General features: G+C 42.0%; 1 protein-coding gene across 1 annotated transcript; it reads right to left on the reverse strand.

Moving 5' to 3' along the window:
• Positions 1 to 920: 920 nt before the first annotated feature.
• LOC101138588 (glutathione S-transferase Mu 2-like) lies at positions 921 to 2,056 on the reverse strand. Its single transcript, XM_055391514.1, has one exon. It carries the CDS (start codon positions 1,922 to 1,924, stop codon positions 1,370 to 1,372), a length of 555 nt encoding a protein of 184 aa, XP_055247489.1. The 5' UTR covers positions 1,925 to 2,056; the 3' UTR covers positions 921 to 1,369.
• Positions 2,057 to 11,371: the final 9,315 nt, after the last annotated feature.

Here is an 11,371-nt window from a genome sequence, read left to right on the forward strand (position 1 = left end):
TAAAAACTGTTTTGACCATTCTGAGTTTCTTAAATTTCCATGAGTTTTAGGATTAGCTTGCCAATTTTTGCCAAGAAATCAGCCAAGATTTTTGTTAGGGATTGTATAGAATCTTAGTTCAATTTGAAGAGTTTTTCCATCTTAACAATGTTAAGTGTTCTGATCTGTGAACATAGGATGTCTTTCCATTTATTAAAATCTTCTATTTCTTTCAATGATGTTTTGTAGGTTTCAGTGTACAAGCTTTGTACCTCTTTTGTTAAAGTTATTCCTGTGCATTTTTTCTTTTTGATGCTATTGTAAACAGAATTTTCTTTATTTCATTTTCTGTTTACTTATTGCTGCTATAAAGAAATACAGTTTCTCTTTGTATATTGATCTTGTATTCTGAAAACTTGCTGAACTTGTTTATTAGTTCAAATAGTTTCTTAGTGGATTCATTAGAATTTTCTATATGCAAAATCACATCATCAACTAATAGGATACTTTTATTTCTTCCTTTCCAAGCTGGGTGCCTTTTATTTCTTATTCTTGCCTAATTGCCTTGGCTAGAACCTCCTTCACAATGTTGAATAGAAGCCGGGAGAGCAGACATCTTTGTCCTGTTCTTCATTTTGTCTTGATGCTTCATCTGAAAAAGAATCAGTTATTTTACCATTAAATATGCTGTTACCTGTGGGTTTTTTGTAGAAGCCCTATATTAGGTTGAAGAAATTCTCATCTATTCCTACTTTGTTGAGTGTTTTTTTTCATCATGAAAGGGTGTTAAATTTTGTCAAATGCTTTTTCTGCATCTACTGAAATGATCCTGTGGATTTTGACATTTATTCTTTGTGTGTGAGTGTGTGTGTGTGGGGGAGAGAGAGAGAGAGAGAGAGAGAGAGAGAGTGTGTGTGTGTGTGTGTGTGTGTGTGTGTGTGTGTGTGTTAGGCTTTACTTGGATCAGGTAGATTTAAGGCAGGGGCCATGCTGCAGGAGAGGGGCCTGTAAACCAGTCAGTACTGCTCTTTCATGCAGCCCTGGGATCTCAGGGCTGAGCTCCACAGGCAAGGGGCCAGTTAGGCCCCTCAAAGCAGACACAACCACTAACAGGAAGGAAGGTCAGGCTGGCTTTAGTGCAGGGAAGGGTAATATTGGGAGGGAGACGTTCGTGAAGGAAAATGGGTAGCTGAGGCTTTAAAGGGCTTGGATGGGACTCGGGTTTAGGGGAAGTGAAGAAGGCCAATAAAGTCTTGGGGGTAAAGAGCGGAATAAACAGGAGAAAGGAACAAGAAGGCAGGTGCTGGGGTGTAGAGTCCAGCTGCTCTCCACAGCCTGGGCAACAGGCTGAGTATGGGCAACTCACTCCCACCTCCTGGCCTTCAAGGCACTACTTGTTGCCCCTGACAGCCATCTTTGTGAACACAGGTCTCGGGAGGAAGCAGCTGGATTTCATGTAGGCAGAGATCTCCAAGCCCTCAAATCGGGAGATGAAGTCCTTCAGGTATGGGAAGGCGTCCAACCACTTGGGCCCAAATACTTGGTTTCTCTCAAGGACTCCATACATGATGAAATCCACAAGTGTGATCTTGTCCCCAAGAAACCATGGCTGCTTCCCCAGAAACTGTGAGTACAGCTTCAGCATTGCAGGGAGTGCCTCCAGGTATTCTGCCTTCAGTTTCTTAAAATCTGGGTTGTAGCAGAGTCTGGCCAGCTGCACGTGGTTGTCCGCAAGCTGGTTCTCCAAAATGTCTTCCCAAATCTTCTCCCCTTCTGTCTCCCCACACAGATTGTGCTTGTAGGCAATGCAGCCCCAGATGGCCTTGCTCTGGGTGATCTTGTGAGCCCCATCAATCAAGTAGGGCAGATTGGGAAAGTCCAGGCCCAGTTTGAATTTTTCATTCAGCCACTGGCTTCTGTCATAGTCAGGAGCGTCCCCCATCATGTACTTCTTTTCCTCATAGCTTAAGTCTATGTATTGCAGGAGCAGGCAGACGGCATGGGCCAGCCCTCAGATGTCCCAGTACCCCAGTGTCACGGGCATGGTGCTGGTCAGTGTGGATTCTGCAGAAAGGCCCATTTACTCTATCGATGTGGTGTGTTACGTCAATTGACTTTTGGATATTAAAACAATCTTGCATTCCTGGGATAAATTCCACTTGATCATGGTATATAATCCATTTTACATATTGCCAAATTCTACTTCCTAATTTTTTTTGAGGATTTTGCATCTTATTTGTAAGAGATATTAGTCTGTAGCTTTCTTGTGGTGTCTTTGGTTTGGGTATCAGGGTAATACCAGCCTCATAGAATGAGTTGGGAAATGTTCCCTTCTCTTCTATATTTTGAAAGAGTTTGTGAAGAATTTGTATCATTTATCTTTTAAAAATTGTGGTAAAATACACTAATATAAAAATTTCTATCTTAACCATTTTTAAGTTTACAATTTAGTAGTGATAAGTATATTCACATTGTTGTGCAACCAGCTTCCAGAACTTTTTTTTTTTTTTTGAGGCGGAGTCTCACTGTTGTCACCCAGGCTGGAGTGCAATGGCACGATCTCAGCTCACTGCAACCTCCGCCTCCCGGGTTCCAGCAGTTCTCCTGCCTCAGCCTCCCAAGTAGCTGGGATTACAGGCATGCTCTACCATGCCCAGCTAATTTTGTATTTTTAGTAGAGATGGGGTTTCACCATGTTAGCCAGGCTGGTCTTGAACTCCTGACCTCAGGTGATCCACCTGCCTCAGTCTTCCAAAGTGCTGGGATTACAAGCATGAGCACTGCACCTGGCCCAGAACTTTTTTATCTTGCAAAATGGAAACTCTATACCTATTAAACAACCTCCCATTTCCCCTTCTCCCTGCTCCTAGTAACCACTGTTCTATTTTCTGTTTCTATAATTAAAAAAAATTTTTTGAGACAAGATCTCACTATGTCGCCCAATCTAGAGTGCAGTGGTTATTCTCAGGCACAATCATAGTGCACCATAGCCTCGAACTCATGCTCAAGCAATCCTTCTGCCCTAAGGCAGAAGTAGCCTCCCAAGTACTTCAGACTGTAGATGCATAACTGGCTTTGTTCCTATGATTCTGACTGCTCTTACGTACCTCGTATAAGTGGAATCGCACAGTATTTATCTTTGTGTGATTGGTTTATCTCACATTAGCATAATGTCCTCAAGGATCATTCATGTTATACCATGCATCAGAATTTTCCTCCTTTTTAAGGCTGAGTAATATTCCATTGTAGGTATACATCACGTTTTGTTTATCCATTCATCTTTCGATGGACACTTTGGCTGCTTCCATCTTTTGACTATTGTGAATATTGCTGCTATGAACAAGAAATATAATATATCTTTGAGAACATGCTTTCCATTCTTTTGGATATATATCCAGAAGTAGATTTTCCAGATTATATGGTAATCCTATTTTTAATTTTGAGGAATCGCCATGCCATAATACTATCATAGAATAACACCATAGTGGTATTATTTCTTTTTTAAATGCTTGGTATAATTCACCAGTGAAGCTCAGACTTTTCTTTTATTTTACTATTAATTCAGCCTGTTTAGTTGTTATAGGTATACTCAGATTTTCCGTTCTTTCTTGAATCAGGTTTGGTAGTTTGTGTCTTTTGAGGAATGTGTTCATTTCATCTAAATTATATTATGTAATATGTTGACATACAGTTGTTCATAGTATTCCCTTATAATTTATTATTATTATTATTATTATTTTGAGACAGAATCTCTCTCTGTTGCCCAGGCCGGAGTGCAGTGGTGCAATCTTGGCTAACTGCAACCTCTGCCTCCCGGGTTCAAGTGATTCTCCTGCCAACAGCCTCCAGAACAGCTGGGATTACAGGTGTGCACCACCATGCCTGGCTGATTTTGTATTTTTAGGAGAGACAGGGTTTCACCATGTTGGTCAGGCTGGTTTTGAACTACTGACCTCAGGTGATCCACCCACCTCGGCCTCCCAAAGTGCTGGGATTACAGGCATGAGCCACCTTGCCTGGCTGCCTTACAATTTTTATTTCTGTGAGATTAGTAGTAATGAGCCCTCTTTCAATTCTGGATTTGGTAATTGAGTCTTTTTTTCTTGGTCAGTCTTGCTAAGGTTTTGTCCATTTTGTTGGTATTTTTAAAGAATCAGCTTTTGCTTTCATTGATTTTCTCTACTGTTTTTCTATTCTCTACTCATTAATATCTGCACTAATCCTTATTATTTCCTTCCTTCTGCTTGCTTTGGGTATAGATTGTTCTTCTTTGTCTCTTTGTCCTTTTGGCTGTGTGCCTTCTTTTCTTTACTCTTGTTAGAGTGGACTAGAGAGAGAGCAGAGATAAATGCATGTAAAACAGAAGTCCTCTAGAGAATCCATTCACTAATGAACTGTTCCTTTGAGTCAAAACATTGTTGCCTCTGGGTGACCTTTAAAAAAGTGATATGGAGGCCGGGCACCGTGGCTCACGCCTGTAATCCCAGCACTTTGGGAGGCTGAGGTGGGTGGATCACCTGAAGTCAGGAGTTCAAGACCAGCCTAGCCAACATGGTGAAACCCTGTCTCTAGTAAAAATACGAGAATTAGCCAGGCATGGTAGCACACGCCAGTAATCCCAGCTACTTGGGAGGCTGAGACAGGAGAATCGCTTGAACCCGGGAGGCGGAGGTTGCAGTGAGCCGAGATTGCACCATTGTACTCCAGCCTGGGCAACAAGAGTGAAACTCCATCTCAAAGAGAAAAAAAAAAAACAGACGTGGAAAATTGCCACCAGTGTTTTCTACATTAGTGTGAGTTAATTCCTCAGATACTTTGTTAAAGCCCAGTGTGATAGGTAAAAGCTGCCTAGTAGAAATAGAAGTTTTAAAAACAGGGCAAAGGGAAGAGTAACTTTCCTGTTTTCTGACTGCTGAATGGTCAGGAAAAGTTGCCAAACAGGAGACTGATTTGTTTAAAATTTGGGAACTTGCTGAAGTAGGGGACTGGGAGAGGGAAGGAAAACATAACAGGGGAGATGAGGAAGCTAAAAAAGGAAAAGAACAGTTCTTCTCACATATTACTTCTTAATCAGCACAAAGTTAAGACATTTCCACCCACTGATTTAATTCCTTTCTGTGCTTTATATCATGCCATTTGTATTTTGTCAGCTATTTACTATTTTAATAGTGATAAACTTTCAGAATCTATGAGACACATAAATCTGAGCCTTTAAAATCTGAATTTTCAAAGATAGAAAAACTAGAAAGTGAATATTTGCATTACAAATATATTTCTTACTATTGCAAACAAAATTCAGTATAAGGATCTTTAAAATAGTTGATATCTTTAGATATTAGATGATTCACTTTCCAAAAATAGTTTGCAGACAGCCTTCAAGGAACACAACGGACTTTTAAAATAAGGCACACATTTCCCTAGCAAGCAGACGCAGAAAAAAAGAAAGAAAGAAAATCAGGCCCATTTATGATAATAAAGTGAGAAAAACAGGAAAACTAATATTTGGATTTATTTTAGAGGCAAAAGTCCTGATCTAATTCTTGAGACAGTTAGTCAATTCTCTCTATATTTTATTCATTTATTTGAAACATGCAAACATAGTATTTTTGCTCCCCTTAGATATGTTCAGAGGCCTAGAAACTTTGGGGGAAGAAACCACAAAAAACTTTTAATGTAGATTTTAGGCCGGGCGCAGTGGCTTACGCCTGTAATCCCAGTGCTTTGGGAGGCCAAGGCAGGCAGATCACTGAGGTCAGGAGTTCAAGACCAGCCTGGCCAACATGGTGAAACCCAGTCTGTACTAAAAATACAAAAATTAGCCATGTGTGGTGGCACGCGCCTATAATCCCAGCTACTCAGGAGGCTGAGGCAGGAGAGTGGCTTGAACCCAGGGGGCAGAGGTTGCAGTGAGCCAAGATGGTGCCACTGCACTCCAGCCTGGGTGACAGCGAGATTCTGTTTCAATAAATAAATAAATAAAAATAAAATAAATTTAAGTGGCCAGGTGTGGTTTGGCCAGGCTCATGCCTGTAGTCCCAGCACTTTGAGAGGCTGAGGCAAGCAGATCCCTTGAGTCCAGGAGTTCGAGATCAGCCTGGGCAACATGGTAAAACTCCATCACTACAGAAAAATAAAAAAATTGGCCGGGTGCAGCGGCTCACGCCTGTAATCCGAGCACTTTGGGAGGCCGAGGTGGGCAGATCACTAGGTCAGGAGTTCAAGACCAGCCTGGCCAACATGGTGAAACCCCATCTCTGCTAAAAATACAAAAATTAGATGAGTGTGGTGGCGTGCACCTGTAATCCCAGCTACTTGGGAGGCTGAGACAGGAGAATTGCTTGAACCCAGGAGGCGGAGGCTGCAGTGAGCTGAGATTGTGCCACTGCACTCCAGCCTGAGCGACAGAGTGAGACTCAGTCCAAAAAAAAAAAAAATTAGCCAGGCATGGTGGTGTGCACCTGTAGTCCCACCTACTCAGGGGGCTGAGGTGGAAGGATCACTTGAGCCCAGGTGGTCGAGGCTGCAGTGAGTCATGAGTGCACCACCACACTCAGCCTGGACAACAGAGTGAGACCCTGTCTCAATACATAAATAAATAATAAATTTAAGCAACAGAAAATACCAGATGACATACATTGCATTCACTCAGAAATTATTTATTGAAGGTCTAGAATGTGCTAGGCCACTGGGATATAACAATGAGTAAGACAGGCATGTTTCTGCCTACATGGGAGTTTAAGGTCTACTATTGGAAAGACAAACAAAAGACTTGACAAAAGTAAACAAACAAAATTATCACAAAACATGATAAAAATCTGTAAAGAAACAAACCATGGCCAGGGATAGAGAATATCAGGGAGAGGGAGACACTTCTCTTCCACGGGGTAGTCAGGAAGGCACTTCTGAGGAAATGATATGTCAGCTGAGACCTGTGAGACAAGAAGGAGCCAGTCACTTAAAAAGCATGGGGCACAGTTAGAAGGAACAGTGCATTCAAAGCTCCAGAGCCTGGAACGGGGCTGACCTTCTAGAAACTAGAAAAGACCAGTGTGGCTGGAGGGCCATGAGCAAAGGAGAACGGCAAAAGAGTGAACCCTAGGTTAGCAGGGATCCAGATCACACCCAGCTGTCTTAAGCAACTGTGTTAGTCGGCTGGGGCTACCATAACAAAATACCACAGGCTGGGTGGTTAAACCATAGAAATTTATTTTATTTATTTTCTCATGACTGGAGGCTGGAGGTCCAAGATCAAGGTATTGGCAGGTTTGGTTTCTTCTAAGGTCTCTCTCCTTGGCTTACAGATGGCCACCTTCTCTCAGTGTCTCCATGTTACCGTCAGAGGGTGTCCAGGTTCTTGGCATTCTGAACAAAGAATTGGACAAAATGGACAAACAAAGCCAAGAAAGAATCAGCAATAAAAACAGAGATTTATTGCAAACAAAAGTACACTCCACAGGGTGGGAGCAGGCCAAGCACAGGGACTCAAGAGCCCAGCTACAGAATTTTCTGGGGTTTAAATATCCTCTAGAGGTTTTCCACTGGTCACTTGGTGTACAACCCATGCAAATGAAGTAGTGGCCCACAATCAGTGAAGTGAATTTACAAAGGTTACACCATTTGCAAATGTCTGATTGGTTGTGGAAAGCAACCATTCAGAGACTAAAATGAAGTTACAAAGTTACGCTTTTATGCAAAGGAAGACAAGGCCTGCAATCAGTCTGAATGGCTGTGGTAAGCAACCAATCAGAAGCTGAAGTGAAGTTACAAGTTACACTCCTATGCAAACATCTGATTGGTTGCAGAAAGCAACCAATCAGAGGTACTTTCAATATTCCATCTGCCACGCATAAAAAGTGGGGGGCAGTTTGCAAAGGGAGTAGCTTCCAGTCCTTTTGTTACTTAGGTGTGGAAAGTTGAGGTCTTCCTTTTGATTTAGTTCTAGAAAGTCAGCGTGAATTGGCCTTAGCTTCCCTGCCTCCAGACCCAATTCTCCTGTCTCATCCACATGGTCTTTTCCCTGTGCCTGCACATCCCTAGTATCTCTCCGTATGTCCTAATATCCTCTTTTTATAGGGGTCCAGTCAGATTGGATTAGGGCCCACCATAAAGACTCCCATTTAGCTCAATTACTTCACTGAAGGCCCTATATGCAATGACAGTCACATTCTGAGGTACCAAGAGTTAAGGTTTCAACGTGTGAATTTTTTTTTTGTGGGGTTGGGGGACACAATTCAGTCCATAGAGTAACTTTAAGGGATTCATTTTTATTTATTATTATTATTATAAAGACAGAGTCTCACTATGTTGCCCAGGCTGGTCTCAAACTCCTGGCCTCAAGTGATCCTCCCATCTCAGCTTCCCAAAGTACTGGGATTACAGGCATGAGCGACTACACCTGGCCTATTTTTTTTTTTAATTTTTATTTTTACTTAAAAAATGTTTTTCTGTGTCATTTCACTTAGGATAACTTTAAAGATTTCAGATTTACTCTTAAAAGCAGTGGAAAACCATTGAAGGGTTTGAAGCAGAGACTGTATTGAAGGGGATGTGGCAGACACTTCCAGATATCAATTGTTTTTTTAAATTTTATTTTAATTTTTAATTTTTTGAGACTGAGTCTCGCTCTGTCGTCCAGGCTGGAGTCAGTGGTACGATCTCAGCTCAATGCAACCTCCACCTCCTGAATTCAAGTGATTCTCCTGCCTCAGCTTCCTGAATAGCTGAGACTACAGGGCTGCGCCACCACACATAGCTAATTTTTGTATTTTTAGCGGAGATGGAGTTTCAGCATGTTGGCCAGGCTGGTCTTGAACTCCTGACCTCAGGTAATCCATCTGCCTTGGCCTCCCGAAGTGCTGGGATTACAGGTGTGAGCCACCATGCCCTGCCCAGATATCAATTCTTTACTAACAAAACTCTGATTTTGTTGAAGGCAGCAATGTGTTCAGCCAAAAATGCAAATTGACTTATTTCCTTGCCACAGGGGTGGCCAAGTGATAGTATAAGTGGCTAATGAGATATAATTGGAAGTCTACTGAGAGGACTTTCGTAGTCTCAGTGATGGCTATTGTTTCACTGATAAAAGGTATGTGCCTTTGTCCTATACTCTTTCTCATTTTTCCTGCCTGGGAAAAGGATACAATGCCTAGAGGTGCAGCAGCCATCTTGCAACCATGAGGGTGAAAGTTTCATGCCAATATACATATATATATATATATATATATATACACACACACACACACACACACACACACAGAGCAGGCAGATATAGGAGCTTGGTTTTCAAATGACACTCTTGAGCAGCCATATAAGCTCTAGTCTGTCCACATCCAGACTTTTTGTTACATAAGAAAAATAAATCTACTTGTTTCAACCACTGACGTAGGGATTCCTGTTACAGCTGAACAGACTCCTGGCTGATACGGAGGGCTGGAGTGGAAGAGGGACTACCAGTTTGGAGGCCTTTTCATTGGTCCATAGCAGAGATCAGAAAGACCTAGACAAGTGCTGGCAGTTAACTCAGAGCAAAGTAGAGGAATTCCGGATATAAAATACATTGCCTGAGCAGCCCCCACATAGATACCAAGAATTTCCCCTCACTTATTCAGGGCCATTGAGTCCACCTTGCTTTCATAGGCCTTATCTTAAAGTCCTGTAGCATGTGCGGCCTCAATAACCATTTTTTTTAAAAACAGTCTTGCTCTGTCACCCAGGCTGGAGTGCAGTGGTATGATCTTGGCTCACTGCAACCTCACCTCCCAGGTTCAAGCGTTTCTCATGCCTCAGCCTCCTGAGTAGCTGGGATTACAGGTGTGCACCACCAGGCCCAGCTGATTTCTGTATTTTTAGTAGAGACAGGGTTTCGCTACCTTGGCCAGGCTGATTTCAAACTCCTGACCTCAAGTGATCCGCCTGCCTCAGCCTCCCGAAGTACTGGGATTACAGGTGAGCCACCGTGCCCAGCCTCAATAAACATTTTTGGAGCACCTGCTCTGTGCTACATCCTGTGCTTTTGAGGGATTTATTTCCAGGTTTCTAAAATTTACATTGGTGACTCCTTCCTGTGATATCAGTTGTTTTCAAACTTTGTGTCTGTAAACCACAATAAAAAATATATTTCATATCATGACTGGAACATATGTGACTTGACAAAAAACTGAAAACAAAGGTTTTACAAAACAATATCCAAAGTATGTGCTGTATGCCTTAATATTTTCCGTTCTATTCTACTCCATTAAAAAAACTTCTGGTCATATCCACTGTCCACCAAACTCGCTTTTATTATCTATGAGTCAAGACCCACCGTTTAAAAGTCAATCTCTGTTATTCTTTTGGCAATCTTTCTTTATCACCCAGTGATATCTCTTGTATAGTTGACTTAAAAACATTTTTTGTGGGTACGTAGTAGGTGTATATATTTATGGGGTACATGAGATGTTTTGATACAGGCATGCAATGTGAAATAATCACATCATGGAGAATGGGCTATCCATCCCCTCAAGCAGTTATCTTTGTATCACAAACAATCCAATTACACTCTTTTAGTTATTTTAAAATGTACAATTGGCTGGGAGCAGTGGCTCACGCCTGTAATCCCAGCACTTTGGGAGGCCAAGACAGGCAGATCACCTGAGGTCAGGAGTTCGAGACTAGCCTAGCCACCATGGCAAAACCCCATCTCTACTAAAAAATACAAAAATTAGGTAGGTGTGGTGGTGGACGCCCTGTAATCCCAGCTACTCAGGAGGCTGAGGCAGGAGAATCGCTTGAACCTGGGAGGCGGAGGTTGCAGTGACCTGAGATTGCGCCACTGCACTCCAGCCTGGGTGACAAAGTGAGACTCCATCTCAAAAATACGTAAAAAATAAAATTTACAATTAAGTTATTGTTGACTATAGTCCTCTGTTGTGCTATCAAATAGTAGGTCTTATTCATTCTATTTTTTTTTTTTGTACTCATTAACCTTCCCCATCTAGTTGATTTTTCATGCCAACGTCTCATCTTACCTCCTGGTTCATGAGCCCCTGCCTTGCTCCTCTCTGTATCCGTAGTGCCTGGCCCTGTGCCTGGCAAATAGGGGATTATATGTTCCTTGAAACCCAGAGCCATACAATGTGGCTTTTAGGATCTCCTCAACACATTAAACATGATAAATGCACCCTTTCCATTTGTCTGGGGTCAAGGTGGGAGCGGAGATGGTCCTTAGTAGTTTAGGCAAATAGGAAAACTTTGTCCCCAACAAATACTTCAGGCTGCCATCCACATTTCTCTTCAACAATCCGCCTCTTTATAGGACTGTTAGTATTATCATTATTATGTCAAATCTTAGATTTTTAGTGCCTTTCTGAGTATTCAACAGATGGGCTAGTTGATCTGATTTAAGGCAACACAC

The sequence above is a fragment of the Gorilla gorilla genome, chromosome 5 (assembly GCF_029281585.2).
Source record: "Gorilla gorilla gorilla isolate KB3781 chromosome 5, NHGRI_mGorGor1-v2.1_pri, whole genome shotgun sequence".
Lineage (NCBI taxonomy): Eukaryota > Metazoa > Chordata > Mammalia > Primates > Hominidae > Gorilla > Gorilla gorilla.